We start from the raw sequence: 22,277 nt of genomic DNA, 5'->3' as shown, positions 1-22,277 counted from the left end.
TTTATAAACGGAGAGACACCCACCATTCAGATTCATTAACGCCAGGACAGCATTTGGGAACGGACTTGCTGAATTCTAAATAGCTTAGTGAGCAAGGAATTTTTTAAACGCAAGTTTAAAAAGAAACAAATTCACCTACCTTTGCAGTACAACAAGAAGTGATGCATATTGTGGCTGAATGAAGCACTGAAGTATGTACAGTTAGGGATCAGGTCACATGACAGGCAGCGTCGGTTAAAAGTTCCGCTGGTCTCTGCACTGAAGGAAGAAGGATGGTCTTTTAGGAGATGAAGCTAAAGCTACTATCATTTGCAATTAATAACACTTGCATTTATACAGCGTCTGTGCACGTCAAAATAGCTCAAACGTAATGAACAACTGTGAAAGGCAGCGGTGGCTATGTCGGTACTATTTAAGTCACACAGGTGCATGTTAACCTCCTTCAGCTCTACAACCCTCCGAGATCTCTGCGCTCCTCCAATTCTGGCCTCTTGCGTATCCCTGATTTCAATCACTCCACCGTGTCTTCAGCTGCCTGGGCCCTAAGTTCTGGAATTTCTCTCCCAAAACCTCTCCTCCTCTCGACCTCTCTCTCCTCCTTTAAGACGCTTCTTAAAACCTACTTCTTTTACTGAGCTGTTCTAATATATCCTTATGTGGCTCGGTGTCAAATTTTGTCTGATAACGCTCCTAAACTAATTAGCTGAATTTCAAAAACCATTTCAAATACAGTACAAGTTCTTTTACAGGCTAGTAATTTACCTTTCAAAAAAAAAAAATTGTGTTTTTAGCCCATTTTGTAAAGTATTGTGTCTCATTCTTAGCTCTCCTCATTTCTACACAATGCAGCAGCCTTTTGATAAGGATGGGAATGAACCTGCTCATGGACGTTGGAGGATCCTGAGTCAGCCACTAGATGGCACAGGTGAGCAGCTCGGCGCTTTCCGATCTGCTTTCCCTTCCTCTCTGACTTGTGCAGAGGTTTCTTGCCTCTGCTGGGCTCCTCTCTGATGTGCCGGGTGATTATCAGAAACTCACTGTGTGAGCAATCATTGGCACAAATCCAAACTGTGGCTCTGGGCATCAACACATCAACATGATGAGCTTCACGTCCAGGGTAGCTAGGCTGAGGTAAATAATTTAAATTGTCACTCCCCCGTGTGCAGAGCTATGCGTAGGATGGACTGAGCAATTATTTGTAAGGTACGCGCATCTGATAAAGAGCTCCAGCCACTATGGAGGGCCGGGGAGTGCTGAGTCAGCCAACAGGGCCCTCTACCTGTAAATAAAGGCTGAGGCCTGTGAAGAGGTGAGGGCCGCAATCATAGCAGTCACACTGGGACGGTGCCCGCCAGCGCTGCCCCAGCTGCAATTCGTGGGGTCAGTGGCAAGGCTCCTCATTTGCTTGGGTCTGGCGGGCACCCGCGCCATAGGAGCAATCCTCAGGCACCGCCTGTCCCATGGTGCAATCGATCGCCCTCCCCTAGAAACCTGGTCTGGCTTTTCCTCGCCTCCAACCTGGGCCTATTGTAGACTAATTGATGGAGATTGACGGCCACGATTAGTCAACAACTCCATTATTGTTGTATCGTGCGACTACCAGGATGGTAGAAGGTGAACTAGGTGGACCTTGGTCTTTTTTTTCATCTAGCAGTTCCTATGTTCCTAAGGGCAGGAGCGTTGCATGATGTAACGCACAATAATTTATTCTGCAGCTACTGTTGAGGCTTCAAAGCAGCAAACACAAACATGCAGAGGTCAATTAAAGGGTATTGTTTCTCAGTTAGGGTGGAGAAGCACTACTGGCGCGAATTCATGAACTCATTTCTCTTATCTGGAAGGAGGAGAGCATGCCAGGGGACCTCAGAGACACTGTAATTGTGACCATCTTCAAGAAAGGTGACAAGTCCGATTGCGGTAATTACAGAGGAGTTTTGCAGTGTCCGTGTGTTGATAGAGACACTGAAGACAGGAGTTGGTTCATAGGTGTTTATTAAGCAAAGTCTGGAGGGGTACTAACGGATATAACACAATATACAGGCTTATATAGCCCGAGTGGCCATTACCGGCATTACAGCACATATGGGGCTCTTAAAGGCACATACACTACAATTTCTCCCCTTTTAGCTAACTAGTACATCATATTTTAAGTAATTATTAATTACATGTTATAAGAAAAATAATATACACATTGCTGTAGTTAATTAATTATACGTCAGTCTCTCTGGAGGCTTCCTGACTCGGTCCGGATAACGCCTCGGTGGTGTAGTCGTTTCTGGTGGGGTAGTAGGTTATTTTGGCAAGGCTGATTCGGCTTGAATGCCAGTGTCGGGTTCATCGGGTTCCAGTATCACCGGATCGGAGGTAGATATGGGTATCTCTACTTCATCGTTTGGCGTATAGAGTTGTGGTGTAGGTTGTCCCTTTTAAGATGACTCTATGATTTGGTCAGCATGGCGCCTTATTATGCTTTCTCTGATGTCCACGGTATACATCAGTGGTCCTAGTCGTGTGCAGATAGTTCCAGGCTGCCATTTCTCAGTACGGTAGTCCCGGGCCAAAACTTGTTGACCTATCTGGAAGGTTCTAGTTGGCCTTTCATTCATGCCTTGAAACTGCCGGTTCTCCACGTCCCATCTGATGTTGGGCTTGACCAAATCCAGCCGGCATCTTAGGTTTCTATTGAAGAACATCATGGCGGGAGTTTGGTTGGCAACCATATGTGTTGCATTCCTGTATGCGAACAAGAAGTTATCCACCTTGTGCTGAAGTTTTATGTCTTCATTACCCATGGCCTTTATGGCCTTCTTGAAGGTCTGGACAAACCTTTCAGCCAATCCATTGGTGGCGGGATGGTATGGGGCGGACGTGTAGTGCTTAACCTCATTGTTTTTTAAGAACTTCCTGAATTCTTCGGACACAAATTGCGGTTCATTATCAGAACAGATCTGTTCCGGCAGCCCATTCCTGGCAAATATGGTCCTTAATGCTGTGATGGTTTTTTCCGTGGTGGTGGAGGACATCTTTATTACCTCCAGCCACTTGGAGTGTGCATCAACCGCGATTAAGAACATTGAGTCCATAAATGGACCAGCAAAGTCGACGTGTACCCTTTGCCAGGGAGATGAGGGCCACTCCCACGGATGTCGAGGGGCTTGTGGTGGAGCGTTTTGGACCTTCTGGCATCCTAGGCAGCTCTTGGTCATTTCTTCGATGTCTCCATCGATACCTGGCCACCATACAAACGCCCTGGCTAGGTTCTTCATTTTCACTCCACCCAGATGCCCCTCGTGAAGCTCCTTTAGCACTTTATCCTGGGGTTTGGGTGGAATCACCACTCTGGATCCACACATCAAGGTTCCTCGGCACACTGACAGCTGTTCTCTTCTTTGCGAGAATGCTGGCAACAGTGGTTCGCCATGTGCTGGCCATCCCTTCACTGTTAAATCGTAGACCCATGAGAGAGTCGGGTCATTTCTCGTTTCCCTTTCAATGGCAGAATTTGTTACTGGTAGACATTCCACTATGGTAGAGTGGAACATCTCCACTGGGTCTACTGTAGGTGCCTCTTCTACTGTTGGCAACGGTAGGTGCGATAAACCGTCAGCATTCCCATGCTGTTTTGATCCTTTGTATTCTATGTTGTATTGGTGTGCCCCTAGAAAAAGGGACCACCTCTGTAGCCTTTGCGCTGTCATAATGGGAACACCCTTTTTAGGGTTGAATATGGAGATGAGGGGTTGATGGTCAGTCAACAAGGTAAATTTTTGTCCGTGTAGGTAATGGTTGAATTTCTTCACTCCCCATACCAGGCTGAGTGCTTCCCTGTCGATTTGGGCATAGTTACGCTCAGCTGAGTTCAATGAGCGTGACGCAAAAGCTATCGGCCGTTCCGAGCCATCAGGGAATTTATGCGATAATACTGCTCCTATGCCGTAAGGGGATGCATCGCACGCCAGTCTGATCGGCAGTGATGGGTTGTAATGAGCCAAAACTTCTTTGGATGTGATTAAGTCTTTGCATTTATGGAAGGCACGTTTAAAGTCTTCGTTCCATTTCCAAATTACTCCTGTTTGTAGCAGTTCATTAAGAGGGTGTAGAAGAGTTGATAAGTTCGGTAAAAATTTATGATAGTAATTTATTAATCCCAGGAACGACCTTAATTGTGAAACATTTTCAGGTGCTGGGGCTTTTATGGCTGCTTCAATTTTTTTCAGGTGACTTATGCAACCCTTCCTTATTTATTATGTGGCCACAATATGATATTTGATTTCGGAAAAATTCGCACTTGGGGCGATTTGCTCGTAGGCCCCGTTCTCTCAGCCTAGTGAGCACCTGCTCCAAATTGGCAAGGTGCTCGTTGTCGTTTTCTCCTGTTACAAGGATGTCGTCCAGGTAGCATTGAGTCCCCGGAATCCCTTGGAGGACTTGCTCCATAGCTCTTTGCCAGATAGCTGGAGCGGATGCTACTCCGAAAACCAGTCGATTGTACTGGTACAGACCTTTGTGTGTATTTATCGTGAGATATTTTTTAGAGGCCTCTTCAACCTCCATCTGTAGATATGCCTGTGCCAAGTCAATTTTGGTGAAACGTTTCCCTCCGGATAGTGAGGCAAAAATATCTTCTATCCTCGGAAGAGGATACTGTACCGTGTGAAGGACCGGGTTTACAGTCACCTTGAAGTCCCCACAGATGCGAATTTTTCTCTGTTCTTCAGATTTATCATTCTTCAATGCTTTCTTCATGACTGGGACGATGGGTGTTGCCCACTCGCTCCAATCTATTTTAGATAATACGCCTGCCTTTTCCAAATTCTCCAGCTCTGCCTCGACTGCTGGACGAATTGCATATGGCACCGGTCTTGCCTTAAAAAACTTGGGAATTGCTGCATCTTCCACTTTTATTGAGGCGGTGATGCATTTCAAGGTTCCTAGTTTCTCTTGAAACACTTCCTTGGCTTTAGCCAAGATGTCTTTTAATCGTTCAGGTATGACATCATCATCATTTTTTTTCTTACTGGTCACCGTCAGTGCCTGAATGGAGTGCCAGTCTAAACGTATTTTCCTGATCCATTCACGTCCCAACAGCGGTGGACCACCATCTTGTAGAACGTATAAATACAACTTCTGTATTTCCTTGCCGTTGTATACAACAGGCACCGTTATTTTTCCTTTGGGGTATACTTTCTGCCCCGTATATGTTTTCAAGATAATGGATGTGTCTTTTAAAGGTATATGCGGAAATAGCTGCTCGTAATCCCGTCGATTTATGATGGTCAGAGCTGATCCTATATCTAGCTCCATTTTAACTGGGGACCCTGCTATTGTGAGGGTAACCCAAATGGTCTGGTAATCTTCTTTGGCAATTACATTATGTAATTTGAGAGAGCTTAGTCTCTTGTTCCCGGAGTCGCTATCGCTCTTCTGGTCTTCGGAGCTACTGTCCGTCATCATTTGTACCTTTCTGTGCTTTTCCTTATTGATTCTTTTCCTGTTAGTGGATTTTTTGTTCCTAGATCGGCACACACGTATAATGTGTGCCATCTTTCCGCATTGTCTGCATGCTTTGTCCTTGAACCAGCAGTCCCTCTGGTCATGGGTGGATCTGCCGCAGCGATAACATCTCTCGAAACCCCGTGTCATTTCATGGGTGCCAAAGTCCTGTGGCCTTTGCTGTATCTCTGCAGCTCTGCGATAACATCTCTCGAAACCCCGTGTCATTTCATGGGTGCCGAAGTCCTGTGGCCTTTGCTGTATCTCGGCAGCTCCTCTTGCACTGAAAGCCTTGTTCAGTGTTAAATCTTTCTCAGAAAATAGCCTTTTTTGTGTTCCTACACTTAGGAGACCGCAGACGAATTTGTCTCGCAGAGAATCTGCCAGTCCTGCCTCGAATTGGCAGTGTAGGGTATCAACAATCTCCTTAAAATTCTTGTCCATCGGTTCGGCTGGAGTGATTAAGTTTTGTAACAGCTTGTATGTCTTTGCGCCCATTAGATCCAGAAGTACTGAAGCTTTTTTTTCATCTTCTATTCCATTTGCGGTGCAATATACCTCCACTCTTTCCACATATGTGGTCCAATCCTCTATCTCGTTATCAAAAGCTTCAATATTGCCAGAATTAAACATCTTAGAAAAGATATGGCGCTTCCCGCGCTTTTCTTTCTTTTCTGCAGAAAAGATATGGTGCTTCCTGCGCTTTCCCGCTGCTGCTGCCGATGACAATGCTGTTTCCCGCGGTTTCCGTTCTTTTTTTATTTATTTACAGTTGGAGACTCGTTCCCGCCGGACTCTCTCTGTAGGTCTGAACGCTGACCTGCTTGCAGCCACGGCCATCTCCCGAGTGCTCCCTCCCCATCTGTTACTGCTTGCCTCTGCTTTCGCTGCTTGGCCCAGTTTTAGAGCCAGCTGCTGGAGCCCCAGCCTGACGCCCAGGAAGGATTAGCGCAGTACCTGCCACCAGCTTGGCCAGCTGGTGAAACCACAGCTTCTTTCACTTTCCTGAGTCTTCTGGACGCCCGAGGAAACGATGTCCTTGAGGTGCTGCCGAATTGCAGGTAAGTCCGTTTCCACTTCGTCGCCACTGTAGTGTCCGTGTGTTGATAGAGACACTGAAGACAGGAGTTGGTTCATAGGTGTTTATTAAGCTAAGTCTGGAGGGGTACTAACGGATATAACACAATATACAGGCTTATATAGCCCGAGTGGCCATTACCGGCATTACAGCACATATGGGGCTCTTAAAGGCACATACACTACAAGTTTCCCTGCTGTCTGCCACAGGGAAAGTCATCGCAAGAATCCTCCTCAATCGCCTTCTTCCAGTGGCCGAAGAGCTCCTCCCAGAGTCGCAATGCGGATTCCGCCCACTAAGGGGCACAATGGACATGGTCTTCACCGCAGGTCAATTACAAGAGAAATGCAGGGAACAGCACCAACCGCTGTACATGGCCTTCTTTGATCTCACAAAGGCCTTCGACACTGTCAACCGTGAGGGATTATGGAGTGTCCTCCTCAAATCTCAAATTCGGCATGCAAGCCGTGATCCTGACCAACGGTTCCACCACAGACCCAATTCACGTACGAACCGGGGTCAAACAAGGCTGTGTCATTGTGTTCTTTTCGATCTTCCTTGCTGCAATGCTCCATCTCACCCTCAGTAAGCTCCCCACTGGAGTGGAGCTAATTTACAGAACAAACGGGAAACTGTTCAACCTCCGTCGCCTCCAGTCCAGATCCAAGGTTGTCCCATCCTCTGTCGTTGAATTACAGTATGCAGATGACGCTTGCGTCTGCGCTCACTCGGAGGTCGAACTCCAAACCATCGTCAACACCTTCACCGAAGCGTATGAGAGCATGGGCCTTACACTAAACATCCGTAAGACAAAGGTCCTCTACCAACCTGCCCCCACCACACAGTACTGCCCCCCGATTATCAAAATTACCAAGGCCTTGGACAACGTGGACCACTTTCCATACCTCGGGAGCCTACTGTCAACAAGGGCAGACGTCGATGGCGAAGTCCAACACCACCTTAAGTGTGCCAGTGCAGCCTTCGGTCGCCTGAGGAAGAGAGTGTTTGAAGACCAGGACCTCAAACCCGGCACTAAGCTCATGGTGTAGAGAGCAGCAGTGATACCCGCCCTGCTGTATGCCTCAGAGACATGGACAGCAGGCACCTCAAAGCACTGGAGAGGTACCACCAACGCTGCCTCCGCAAGATCCTGCAAATCCATTGGCAGGATAGGCGCACCAACGTCAGTGTTCTCGCTCAGGCCAACATCCCCAGCTTCGAAGCTTTGACCACACTCAATCAGCTCTGATGGACGGGTCACATCGTCCGCATGCCCGATACGAGACTCCCAAAACAAGCGCTCTACTCAGAGCTCCGGCACGGCAAGAGAGCCCAAGGTGGGCAGAGGAAACGCTTCAAGGACACCCTCAAAGCCTCCTTGAAACAGTGTAACATCCCCACCGACACCTGGGAATCCCTCCCTGGCCCAAGACCGCACAAAGTGGAGGAGAAGCATCCGGGAAGGCGCCGAACACCTCGAGTCTCTTCGCTGGGAGCAAGTGGAAGCCAAGCGCAGGCAGCGCAATTCAACCCAAGCACTCCACCCACCCGCCCCTTCAACCATCGTCTGCCCCACCTGTGACAGAGACTGTAGGTCCCGCATTGGACTCATCGGTCACCTGAGAACTCATTTTTAATGTGGAAGCAAGTCATCCTCGGTTCCGAGGGACTGCCTAAGAAGAAGGTTGTTTCTCTGCAGATTCGCAGCTGATTGTAAATCCCAAACTCCTCCGTAAAAGCCAGACAAATAAGCAGGAAATGACTTTCTGCCTCTTAATTCATCTGTGACAAGATGTGACACTTTGAAATGTGATGTCTATAGTGCCCGGGTCTCAAACTTATATATATCTCACATGCACGCACACACACGTGGACACGCACACACACGTGGACACACAAACACGCACGCACACACACGTGGACACGAACACTTACCTGTACAATTGTCGCCGCAAAGGAGAGTCCTCTGTGCTCAGAAAGTAACTGCGGATAAAAGGAATAAATTCACTGAATAGTTTCCTTTTCCATATCAATGCAACCAACAGTTTAGATCAGATTAAATACAATCTAGTCTCTCAGCTCCCATGGCACTATTTTCAAGAAGAGCAGGCAAGTTCTCCCTGGCCAATATTTATCCCTCAACCAACATCAATAAAAACAGATTCTCTTGTCATTATCACATTGCTGTTTGTGGGAGCTTGCTGTGTGCAAATTGGCTGCCGCGTTTCCTACATTCCCACAGTGACTCCACTTCAAAACTACTTACTTGCCTGTAAACCGCTTTGGGACGTCCTGAGATCAGGAAAGGCGCTATAGAGATGCAAGTCTTTCTTTCTTAGTTTTATATGAGCCATATGGGCTGAAAATCTCGACTCCTCATAGAATCATACACACAGAAGGGGGCTATTCGGTCCATTGTCCCTGTGCCAGCTCTTTGAAAGTGTTATCCAATTCGTCCAATTCACCTGCCCTTTCCCCACAGCCCTGCAAATGTTTCCCCTTCAAGAATTTATCCAATTCCGTTTTGAAGTTATTATTGAATCTGCTTCCACCACCCTTTCAGGCAGTGCATTCCAGGTCATAACAACTCACTGCATAAAAAAAAATATTCACCTCATCTCCCCTCTGGTTCTTTTGCCAATTACCTTAAATCTGTGTCCTCTGTTTACCGACCCTTGTGGAACATAGGAATAGGAGTAGGGCATTTTGCCCCTTGAGCCAGTTCCGCCATTCAATAAGATCATGGCTGATCTGTGACCTAACTCCATGTCCCCACCTTTGCCCCATATCCCTTAATACCTTTGGTTAACAAAAATCAGTCAATCTCAGATTTAAAATTAACAATTGACCTAGCGTCAATTGCTGGTTGCGGAAGAGAGTTCCAGACTTCTACCACCCCCCCTTGTGTGTAGAAGTGTTTCCTAACTTCAGTCCTGAAAGATCTGGCTCTAACTTTTAGTCTATTTCCCTAGTCCTAGAATCCCCAACTAGTGGAAACAGTTTCTCTCTATCTACCCCATCAGTTCCCCTTAATATCTTGAAAACTTTGATCAACTCACCCCTTAACCTTCTAAATTCCAGGGAACACAACCTTAGTTACATTTCCTCATTATGTAACCCAGGTATTATTCTGGTAAACCTACACTGCACTCCCTCCAAGGCCAATATATCCTTCCTAAGGTGTGGTGCCCAGAACTGCTCACAGTACTCCAGGTGTGGTCTAACCAGGGTTTTGTACGGCTGCAGCATAACTTCTACCCCCTTGTATTCTAGTCCTCTAGATATAAAGGCCAGCATCCCATTAGCCTTTTAGATTATTTTCTGTACCTATCTATGACATTTTAATGATCTATGTACGTGGACCCCTAATTCTCTTTGGACCGTTTCTAGCTCTTCACCGTTTAGAAAGTGCTCTGATCTATCCTTTTTAGGTCCAAAGTGGATGACCTCACACTTGCCTGCATTGAAATCCATTTGCCACAGTTTTGCCCATTCACTTAATCTATTAATATCTCTTTGTAATTTTACGCTTCCATCTACACTGCTTACAATTTGTGTCATCGGCAAACCTGGACATGTGGCTTTCTTCTTCTGCTACTGAAAACAGTTTCTCCTTATTTACTCTATCAAAACCTTTAATGATTTTGAACACCTCTATTAAATCTCCCCTTAACCTCAGGCCGTTGCAGTCATTCTCAACATCTCTCCTCATTGGACAGGCTTCCAGCCTCATGGTGGCAACATACAACATTTTAGCTTGTTTTTCAAGCTGGAAAGAGTTTATAGGCAGGATACACCCGGACTGAGTCCTGGGTCCATTGCTGTGCTCAATACATATATTGATTTAAATGAAGCTATCTGAAGCAAAATATCCAAGTTTGCAGATGGCCCATGAATCGAAGGCAGGGCAATTAAGAGAAAGGATTTCGATCTTTCAGCTATCTGGGCCAGTAGACGTCAGATGCAGTTCAATGCAGAGAAGAATAGAATTATTACTGGCCCGGAATTTGCTGCAATGGCGATACTGCCGACGATCGCCATTGTGTACCCTGATCCTCCAACGCCGAGCCAAAGCCAAGCTGTACTGAGGAACTCATTACCATACGTCACAGCGATGATAGTAGCGCTCCAAGGAGCTTTGAAGCAGCCGCTCAGACTGGGCCAGCTGTATGCATAGACCATCTTCACTTACAGACAGCGGGGATAACACTCAATGGGAACCCAATTGCTGTTTATACCACCGAGGAAACAGCAAACCTTTGAAATTAATACACATCAAACTGGACAGAGAGGCGGCCGTAAGAACTTGCATTGATATAGCGCCTTTCACGACCTCAGGATGCCCCAAAGCTCTTTACAGCCAATGGACTACTTTTGAAGTGTAGTCACTGTTGTAATGTAGGAAACGCGGCAGCCAATCTACCCACAGCAAGCTCCCACAAACAGAAATGTTATAATGGCCTGATCATCTGTTATTAGCGATGTTGTTTGAGGGACAAATGTTGACCAGGACACCGGTGAGATCGCCCCCTGCTGTTCTTCAGAGTAGTGCCATGGGATTTCTTACGTCCCCCCGAGAGGGCAGCTATGGGCCTCGGATTAACTTCCCATCCAAAAGACGGCACCTCCGACAGTGCAGCACTCCCTCAGTACCGCACGGGAGTGTCAGCCTGGATCTTGTGCTTAAGTCCCTGGACTGGGACTTGAAAGGTGACTCTGTGCCAGGCTGGGGTTAAACTGGACCTCTTGCAAAAATCGAACCCACGTCAAACTGTCAGCCAGAGGTTGCCTTCCGATTAAGCACATCCAGCAGTCAGATAATGTCCCGAGCGCCAAGTTCTACTGCCACCCTCATGTCGATGAGCCCTCAAAAAACACTTTGCATCGAGGTGACAGTAGTGTTATAACTGTACTCCTAAATAACTTTCCAAGTAAAGAACATAATGAACAGACAGGCATAATTACAGAGATTAAACGTGAAGACAGTTGACTTTTATGTTATTGTCAGTTTCAATGTGGAGCTATTAAAAAGCCAGGAAAGAGAAACTGAAATTTTAATGGTTTTCACACATGAGAGTTTCCACATCTGTCGGTTAGCTAAAACTAAGATTCAAACACTGACACTCGGGAACAGTTCTACATGAAATCCAAGGGTTTGGGAACCTGCTGTGTTTTCTACACCTTGCAAGTGTTTTTGAAAGAATTGCATTGTAAAGCATTTATGTTCTTGGAAGGCAATCAATTCTGCCTCATCAACGTTGGGTTGTACTACATACTCTTAGCCCTCTGTTCAGGATCTAATATTAATTCTTATCTGTGGCCACTGAGTCCTTGTAACAAGGATCCAATTAGCACATGCATCGGTTGTAACTATTAAGAGAACATAAGAAGTAGGAGCAGGAGTAGGCCATTCGCCCCCTCAAGCCCGCTCCACCATTCAATAAGATCATGGCTGATCTTCTACCTCAATTCCACTTTCCTGCACTATCCCCATATCCCTTGATTCCCTTAATATCTAAAAATCTATCGATTTCCATCTTGAAGATACTCAATGACTGAGCCTCCACAACCCTCTGGGACAGAGAATTCTAAAGATTCACCACACCCAAATGAAGACATTTCTCCCTATCTCAGTCCTAAATGGCCGACCCCTTATTCTGAGACTGTGACCCCTGGTTCTAGACTTCCCAGCCAGGGGAAACATCCTCCCTGCATCTACCCTGTCAAGCCCTGTAAGAATTTTGTATGTTTCAATGAGATCACCTCTCATTCTTCTAAACTCTAGAGAATATAGGCCTAGTCTACTCAATCTCTCCTCGTAGGACAATCCCCCCATCCCAGGAACCAGTCTGGTGAACCTTCGTTGCAGTCTCTCTATGGCAAGTATATCCTTCTTTAAATAAGGAGACCAAAACTGTACACAATACTCCAGGTGTGGTCTCACCTGGGCCCTATATAGTTGCAGTAAGATGTCTTTACTCTTATACTCAAATCCTCTTGTAATAAAGGCCAACATACCATTTGCTTTCCTGATTGCTTGCTGTACCTGCAGGTTAACTTTCAGTGATTGGTGTACAAGGACACCCAGATCCCTCTGAACACCAACATTTCCAAATCTCTCACCATTTAAAAAATACTCCACTTTTCTATTTTTCCTACCAAAGTGGATAACTTCCCATTTCTCCACATTATATTCCATTTGCCATTTTCTTGCCCAGTCACTTAGCTTGTCTATATCCTCTTGAAGCCTCTTTGCATTTTCCTCACAACTTACATTTATCATCAGCAAACTTGTATATGTTACATTTGGTCCCCTCATCCAAATCATTGATGTAGATTGTGAATAGCTGAGGCCCAAGCATTGATCCTTGCGGTACCCCACTAGTTACAGTCTGCCAACCCGAAAATGACCCGTATATTCCTACTCTTTGTGTTCTGTCCGTTAACCAATCCTCAATCCATGCTAGTATATTACCCCCAAACCCATGAGTCCTAATTTTATTTAATAACCTCTTGTGTGGCACCTTATCGAATGCCTTCTGAAAATCCAAATACACATCCACTGTGCTTGTTACAACCTCAAAAAACAGATTTGTCAAACATGATTTCCCTTTCATTAATCCAAGTTGACTCTGCCCAATCCTATTATTATTTTCTAAGTGCTCTGTTACCATGTCCTTAATAATAGATTCTAGCATTTTCCCTACTTCTGATGTCAGGCTAACTGGTCTGTAGTTCCCCGTTTTCTCTCTCCCTCCTTTCTTAAATAGTGGGGTTACATTTGCTGCCTTCCAATTCTAGAATCTACTATTACCATTCTAGACTATTACAATCTTAGGATGTAAGTTGAGTGGACAGATAAATGTGTGCTACATAAACTGTGTGTTTAACTCATAGATGTGCATTACAATATCCAACAGAAACATTATAAGCGTGGAGAAGGGTGGTGTGGAGGGTGCAGTGGGAGGGGAGGTTTGGGCTTATGGGATGGGGAGAGGAGGTGTGGGGAATGGGGTGGGAAGGGGGATGTGCGAAGGACGCAGTGGGGAGGGAAAGTGTAAAGAATAGTGCCCAAAGATTAAGAGCATCTAAAAAAAAAAGACAGGATCATGTTTTGGGTGCCAAAACTCATGGAAAGAGAACATAGAGTCCCAATTGAAATGCTAACCTATCTTTCTCTTTCAGATACCAACCCACTTGTTGTGGCTATCCAGCCTTTACTGCTTTCATTTCAGATTCCCATCATTGGCTACTTTTATTTTGATCTCTGCTGTATCAAACATGACTCAGATTCTGCCCAGATACTCAGAGGCAGCACAGATTGAGTACTTCAGCTCTGAGTATAGTTCGAAATCTCTAAGTGCCAAGATCTTACTTGGGGGTACTTGTAACTTTGGGGGATAGTGTACAGTGGCCAATATTGATCAGTCGCCCGTTATACATCTCTCCTGATTTTCGGTTCCATTGAAGTCAATGGAGAGATGTCTAACAGATGGCCAATCTCACATCGGCCCTTTTTACTGCAGTCAAAAGTCAAAATTACCCCCATTATCTCGCAATTGTTTCAATAATTTCTGGAGACTTACATTTTTTGATGCAGTTCGTCATATGTTAAAATCTGTGTCACATCCCAGTTACCAGACGTGATGGATTGCAAATTATCATTACTATTGTTAACCTGGAACAGAAGAAAAGACAATCATATTTACAAAACTGTCAGAATTGACATCACTTGGAGAGTGTACACCATTTATTAATGTTTTACTGGAGACCGTACGCCATTTATTAATCCTTTCCTCTTTTTAAACATTTCATGGATGAATTCTTTAGTTGGCGCGAGTAGGTTTTACTACTAAAAATAACTATGAGCAGATTTCCTCCGATTGCTATTTCCAGCAAAATCATAAATGTGTTATTTTAGGATATTTTTACACTTCAATCAGTAAAAGCAAATCTTTCTGCTATGTGTAGGAGTTTGGTGACACATTGTGACTGCAGGAAATCTCGCCCCATGTCCTTCATTGCAGCATTTTCTGTTGCTCTGAGAAATCTCAGCAGCACTTTTGCCAAATTTTGAAAAGCAGAAGGAATGTCTCATTACTCTCCGCAATGTTTTGCGAAGTATTAATTTGAAAACAAGTATATGATAGTTTATGAGGGGTAATGGCGGGTTGTTTAGGGAAGTAAACTCATCAGAATAACGTCGGAAGGATTATTTTCCACCAGTATAAGAACATAAGAAATAGGAGCAGGAGTAGGCTATTCGGCCCTTCGAGCCTGCTCCGCCATTCAATAAGATCATGGCTGACCTTCGACCTCAACTCCACTTTCCTGCCCAATCCCCATATCCCTTGGTTCCCTTAGTATCCAAAATTCCAAAGATTCACAACCCTTTGAGTGAAGGAATTTGCCCTCATCTCAGTCCTAAATGGCTGACCCCTTATTCTGGGACTGTGACCCCTGGTTCTAGACTCCCCAGCCAGGGGAAACATCCTCCCTGCATCTACCCTGTCTTATCTTAAGAATCTTATATGTTTCAACGAGGTCACCTCTCATGCTTATAAACTTTAGGGAATATAGGCCTAGTCTCCTCAATCTCTCCTTAAAGGACAATCCCCCCATCCCAGGAATCAGTCTAGTGGCTCTTCATTGCACTCCCTCTAAAGCAAGTATATCCTTTCTTAGGTAAGCAGACCAAGATTGTACACAGTACTCCAGGTGTGGTCACACCAAAGCCCTGTATAATTGCAGTAAGACGACTTTACTCTTATACAGGTTGGGCATCCCAAATCCGGCAACCTCAGGACCAAGGCCGAGCCAGTTTTCAGATTTTTCCAGACTTCGGAACATGTTTCTGATGTCCGAAGTCCGGAAACGCCCGAGCCCAGGTTGTGATATTTCCAGACTTCAGACATCAGAAACACGTGCCGAGTCCGGAAATGCCTGGGCCCAGGTTGCGCTATTTCCGGTTTTTGGTAAGCCCCCCTCAGGGTGTCCGGATTCTGGAACATTTTACGGATTCCGGACCCCTGCCACCAATCGTCCCGGAGTCCGGATTCCTGAGCATTCCGGATTCCGGAACTCCGGATTTGGGACGCTCAACCTGTACTTCAATCCTCCACCTTCCTGCACTATCCCCATATTCCTTGGTTCCCTTAGTATCAAAAAATCTATTGATCTCAGTCTTGAATATACTCAATGACTGAGCTTCCACAGCCCTCTGTACTGAGAATTCCAAAGATTCATAACCCTTTGAGTGAAGAAATTTCTCCTCATCTCAGTCCTAAATGGCTGACCCCTTATTCTGAGACTGTGACCTCTAGTTCCATATCGCACTGGTTAATGCATTGCGCAATATAATAAGCGTGCTATTGCTAATTTCTTTGTAAATGGGTTAATAAATGTGTTAAAATAGAGCACAGAGGAATTTTGCATGAGTGCATTAACTAGGCCAATTTCTCCCAGTGTGGATTTTGCCGGGATTCTGCTCAGTATTTCCCTACACTGACTCAGATAGAGAACTCTGGGAGTGTTAGGATGGGGCTACAGAGCAAGCTCTCATACTCTAACATTGTATACTGGGTGAGCATACATGCTGCATCATTGTGCTTCATTAGGATGCCCTTTAATTTAAAACAAAGTCTTCATGCTCAATTGAATCCCTATCATTTTTTAAATTTGTTCGTTCACGGGATGTGGGCGTCGCTGGCAAGGCTGGCATTTATTGCCCATCCCTACTTGCCCTTGAGAAGGTGAGCCACCTTCTTGAACTGTGTGGTGATACTTCTTTGCAGCAATTTGGTACCATTTCAGAGGGCAGTTATGAGTCAACCACACTGCTGTGGGTCTAGAGTCACATATAGGCCAGACCGGGTAAGGACGGCAGATTTCCTTCCCAAAAGGACATCAGTGAACCAGATGGGTTTTTACGACAACCTGCTATAGTTTCATGGTCACCATTACTGATACTAGCTTTTTATTCCAGATTTATTTAAGGGACTGAATTTAAATTCCCCAGCTACCGTGGTGGGATTTGAATTCATGTCGCCAGATATATTAATCCAGGCCTTTGGATTACTAGTCCAGTAACATAACCACTATGCTACCGTTTGTTTTCAAAATTCTCATCCTTGTTTTCAAATTCCTCCATGGCCTAGCCCCTCCCTCTCTCTGTAATCTCCTGCAGCCCCACAACCCCCACTCCACCGAGATATCTGCGCTCCTCTAATTCTGCCCTCTTGAGCATCCCTGATTATAATCGCTCAACCTTTGGTGGCCGTGGCTTCTGTTGCTGAGGCCCGAAGCTCTGGAACTCCCTCCCTAAACCTCTCCGCCTCGCTACCTCTCTTTCCTCCTTTAAGACGCTCCTTAAAACCTACCTCTTTGACCAAGCTTTTGGTCACCTGCCCTAATTTATCCTTATGTGGATCGGTGTCAAATTTTTGTCTTATAAACTCCTGTGAAGCGCCTTGGGACGTTTTACTACGTTAAAGGCGCTATATAAATACAAGTTGTTGTTCTCATTCAAATTTGTGCGACAGCAGCAGAAGTTCAGGTGAGTGTTGTGGACTTTCAAATTATACTCCAAGGAAAACCATTGTAGGTGCATGTGGTAGCATGCATAGACATTGGAGGACCATGGGGGGGGGTGTATTAGCTCCCATGCCTGCCAGTCCTTCCAGGTTCAATAATATCTAATTGCATGGTTACATTTCCAGTTTATATTTGCAAGTCTGACATTGAGACATTAGTGAACTGCACAAATATTAGCAAAGTGTTAAGATGTACAAGAACAGTCAGGGACAAATAAAAGCCACCTGACCCGTCCTTCCAGATTTGATTTTGCCTACAGTCGTAGAGTCAGATGACTGAAATTAGGCTCCTATCTTTCAGCGTAAAATGTTTCATCTGAATACTGAGTAATTTATCTGAATACTGAGCAATGAAACCTGAGGATTTAGCTGATCCTCTGAGGTACTTACTTGAGCAGATGACATCGCGATGTGGTAAAACTTCCCTCTGCCTCCCTGCGGAACAGGGCGGATGAAAAAGAACTTCTTTCCATCTTTGGAAAATAAAGGGGCCTCGTTCTGTGATCGGTAAAAACATTGACCTTTTAGAACTGAGATGCACTCGAAAGCAAAATGGACAGCAAAATTGCAAGAATCAATAAAAGAGTGTTATTCTATTGCATTCACTGGGTCTACATTCATATCTCAAAGTAACGGGGTCGAGAGCCAGCTTTTAAATGAAGATTAAGAATTAAATGGTGACGCTACACAGACAATGGGGGTAGATTTTGATTTTGTAAAAGGGGCTGCCGACTCGCTATCACCCGTTTTACACTAGCACCCAAAGTCAAGATCTATCCCAGTGGATCGAACTGGAAATATTTGTACGGCATGAACAGGATGTGGAGGGAACTACAATTTTTAATATTTTGAGAAGCCAAGGTGAAGATCAAAGGTCAACAGTGCAGGACACCAGAAAGGATGAAAAGAGTAGGGGAAGGCAGCCCAAGTCGTGTTGATTCGGTAACACCAAACTTGGGGTTTTAAAAGCTTGAAGATTGTAGCAGGAAGGGAGGACTGAGGGAGGCAAGGAATTCCACGGTTTCAAAGGGCTGGGAACGAATGAGTAGGAGACCAAGTGACAACTCTTGGACACAAGAGAGCATGCAAGGAGGAGGAAGAGCGTGATTTCATGAAATTGGGAAAATCCTGAGATCGATGAAATGTTTAATTTTTCTTGTTTGTTTGTTTTGGGGCAGTAAATGATATGAAAAGACGGGAGACTTCGCAAATGTTCCATTTTAATTGTGCCATCCTGACGCTAAAAACCACTGCTGGGAAATGCAACGACTTCACTCAAGACTCCCAAGTTGGTGAAAGTCAGACAGTCTGCCAGTTCTGGAGGAAACCCTACCCTGACAAGGAAGCACACCTAAGGTTGAGGGGGATTCGAATTAAACTTGGTACCTAAGACAACTTTAATACGGACACAAATCTCACAACATTTGCTTTGGTGTCCCAATAATCGGTGGGAACACAAGGAAATGCAAAACAGACTTTTTAATGCTTTAAAAAAAAATCTCTATCTCTTTTTTAAAGCAAATTTTAATCACCGGAAGCTGCTATATGGTCCACTGATCCTGGACAGCGCTGTCCTCTCTGCAGTATTTTAACATGTTGTTAACTCATGCTCCACACTGGATCTATCTACTCTAATTCCATTACTCCACACCCTTAAACACACACACACTCCTTTAAACTGGACTTGAATTTGGTGACCTTTAGATTGCTTTCCTCCCTGTTGCCCTTCATTCCACTGCTCTCTCAGCTGAGCTTTCGACGGTGCAAACAACTGGAAAGTATTAAAAGTTTATCACGAAAGAAATTTCTAATTCACTATCAAGAATCTTCAACACTCACTTGCTAACAGGCTACATTATGTTGAAAACTAATTTGCATGCGTTAATAATCAGACCAGCGTTAGCCGAGAGCTCCAACTGATAGCTTATTAAAGGCACGTTCAATAAACTTTTACTAAAGAGTAAAATAGTCATTGAGCTGGCATTGCAAATAAATTCAGGGGCTGTAAAGGCATTTCATGGCTACAAAGAGTTCATATGTTTTATTACTCTCTTCCCTTTTATTACTTCAAATATGTCAGATCCATATTTTTTCTTAACCAGACTTGACAATGTACTGTGATCGTAATGGGAGCAGAACAAGACACTCAAGCATTCAGTTTTGTCTCCTTGGAAATGTCAAGTCAGCTTTTGTATTCATCTAATATTACAATGCTCAGTACAATCAATCATTTTATATTGCTAAAATATTTACATTTTCCTACAGCTTTCACTTTGCTGCTTAATTTCCTGTCAATGTCACCTTGCCAGCCTATGGCCAAGTGTTCAGGGGTCGTCACTCAGAGCTACAGCAGGCCTGTCACGACGGCTGAGCTGGTTAAGATAGTGAGGCGACTTTTCCAAACGTGCGCTCCAGGTGTGTGGCGCCTCGCCCGCCAGGAGTGCCTGCTCACCCTGACCCTAGTGAATAGCTCAGCCCATCTGATTAAGACGATGGGCTGGATTTTCATTCAGGGGACGGGATGGGGGCGGGACTACAACTTTTAGGGTTGTTGTCCCGCCTCCATCGAGATGTGGCCAACCCATGCGATTTTAACTTGATTGACCTTGTTGAGTCCGCCCAGTGGGCTCAGCAGGCCAACTAAGGGCCACCCGGCAACAGGTGACGTCACAGACTGAAATTTCATCTGTCAAGAGGTTTTGACAGATGAAATATCAGTGTTTGAAAGCTCTTTGAAGCTGTCAAACACTGAGGGGGAGAAATTCAGTTGGCTGCGCCACCCGTTAGCGCCGTAAGAGGGCGCTAAGTGTGTTGTGTATGAGCCTTTAAGAGAATAACTGGTCTCAGACTGCAGTACCGGCAGTGACCACCCCTGTATAAAAGGCGCTAGTGAGCCTCTGTTGTTTCAGTTTCACTATTGACTTCCATCAGTAAAGACTTGTTTTGTTCAACTCCTGCTGTCCGTGTCTCAATCATTCACGGACGTAATACTGGCGATGAGCAGATACGAACCTACCTACAGTCTGCACCACCTCCTGGGATCCATTCCTACAGCGAAGTGAGCAGAGGTCGAGGCCAGAAAGAAAAGAAAGTAAGAGGCAGTAGAAACGGGCGTCGACCGTGGGCATCTGCCCCTGTGTTAGCAGAGTTGAAGATTGCTGGAGAAGCTGTCGGAAGCGGGGCCTGGTTCCTGTCGACGGTGCTTCAGCTAATCGGGCTGGTGGCAGGTAGTGCACTGATCCTTCCTGGGCTGCGGCGGTCGCGAACTCGAGCGGGTGGTTTTCAATGGGGCCGAGCAGCGTTGTCGGAAGAAGAGAGAGAGAGGGTGGAGCACACAGGGCGCGGCCGGTGCTACGAAGCCGGGCTGCGTATAGACCCGCGAAGAGGGAGGCAAGAGTCCCACAGGGTTGTTCCACGACGGGAAAATAATAAAAAAAAGAAATATTAAACGCGCAAGAAACCACGAGGAGCTGCAGGTTGCAACGGGAACCGCGGAAAGCAGCGCTAGCAACAGCGGGGAAGAAGGCAAAGCGCGGGAGGCGCCATTTTGTTAAATCGGGGAAGAAGGCAAAGCGCAGGAGGCGCCATTTTAGATTTGCAAGATGCCGAAGACTGGCTGTATCACTGCTTTTGATAATACAATAGAGGACTGGACCACGTATGTGGAAAGAGTCGAGGTATATTTCGAGGCAAACGAAATAGCGGAGGAGAAAAAGGCATCGATATTGCTAAACTTAATGGGCGCTAGAACGTACGGCCTATTGCGGGACCTGATTACTCCAGCCAAACCGAAGGCGAAGAGTTTTAACGAAATTGTTGCTGTCCTACAGGAACACCTAAACCCTGCACCGCTGTTGATAGCAGAAAGATTTAAATTCCACAGGAGAACTCAGCATAAAGATGAGAGCAATGCTGAGTACCTTACGGAACTACGCAAGCTATCAAAGCACTGCCAGTTCGGAGCAGGACTGGCAGATACCCTACGGGACAAATTTGTCTGTGGACTCCTGAGTGAAGGAACACAGAAGAAGTTACTCTCAGAGAAAGAGCTGACGCTAGATAAGGCTTTCAGCGTGGCAGTATCGTATGAAGCAGCAGCCAGGGGAGCTGCAGAAATTCAACAAAAGCCACAGGAATACGGCACCCACGAAATGACACGGGGATTTGCAAAATGTTATCGCTGTGGCAGAACTAACCATGACCAGAAGGACTGCTGGTCCAAAGACAAAATATGCAGGCAATGCGGGAAGATGGGACACATTGCATGAGTTTGCAGGTCTGGGAAGAAGACTACTAAGGAACCGTACAAGAAAGTACAAAAGATGACGGACAGTAGTTCCGAAGACCAGATGAGCGATAGTGAATCCGGGAACAGGAGACTAAGCTGTCTCAAACTTCACAATGTAATCGCAAAAGAGGATCACCGAACCATTTGGGTCACCCTCATGATAGCAGGGTCCCAAGTTAAAATGGAATTGGATACAGGATCAGCGCTAACCGTCATGAATCGACGAGACTACGAGCGGCTATTTTCACACATACCCTTGAGAGAGACATCCATCGTCTTGACGACGTATACGGGGCAAAAAGTATACCCCAGAGGAAAAATAAGGGTGCCTGTCGAGTACAACGGCAAGAAAATACGGAAATTGTATCTCTACATACTGCCAAATGGTGGACCACTGTTATTGGGACGGGAATGGATCAGGAAGATAAACTTAGATTGGCACTTCATTCATGCAATGACAGTGGACGGTAAAAAAGATGAAGACGTCACTCCTGGACGATTGTCAACAATCTTAGCTAACGCCAAAGAGGTATTTCAACAAGAACTGGGCACGCTTAAAGGCGTAACCGCCTCGATAAAAATAGAAGAGAATGCAGTTCCCAAGTTTTTCAAAGCAAGACCGGTACCATATGCAATTCGCCCAGCCGTCGAGGCAGAGCTGGAGAATCTGGAGAAGGCAGGCGTGTTGTCTAAGGTCGACTGGAGCGAGTGGGCGACACCCATCGTTCCTGTCATGAAGAAAACGTTAAGCAATAAGTCCGGGGAGCCAAGGAAGATTCGCATCTGTCGGGATTTCAAGGTGATGGTGAACCCAGTCCTTCACACA

The 22,277-nt window shown here is 45.5% G+C and overlaps 1 protein-coding gene across 1 annotated transcript in view; it reads right to left on the bottom strand.

Moving 5' to 3' along the window:
* Positions 1-22,277, bottom strand: part of dpp6a (dipeptidyl-peptidase 6a) — a 690,808-nt gene that overhangs the window by 157,253 nt on the left and 511,278 nt on the right. The window contains exons 12-15 of the mRNA XM_085987517.1: positions 17,554-17,661; positions 14,158-14,249; positions 8,507-8,554; positions 140-258 (exon numbers count right to left, since the gene is read on the bottom strand). Of these exons, the coding sequence (XP_085843643.1) occupies positions 140-258; positions 8,507-8,554; positions 14,158-14,249; positions 17,554-17,661 (367 nt within the window). The remainder of the gene's footprint in view (positions 1-139; positions 259-8,506; positions 8,555-14,157; positions 14,250-17,553; positions 17,662-22,277) is intronic.

The sequence above is a fragment of the Somniosus microcephalus genome, chromosome 5, assembly GCF_052327205.1.
Source record: "Somniosus microcephalus isolate GS21.2 chromosome 5, FLI_Smic_1.0, whole genome shotgun sequence".
In the NCBI taxonomy this organism is placed as follows: Eukaryota; Metazoa; Chordata; class Chondrichthyes; order Squaliformes; family Somniosidae; genus Somniosus; species Somniosus microcephalus.
This window is presented reverse-complemented; position numbering and strand designations above follow the sequence as displayed.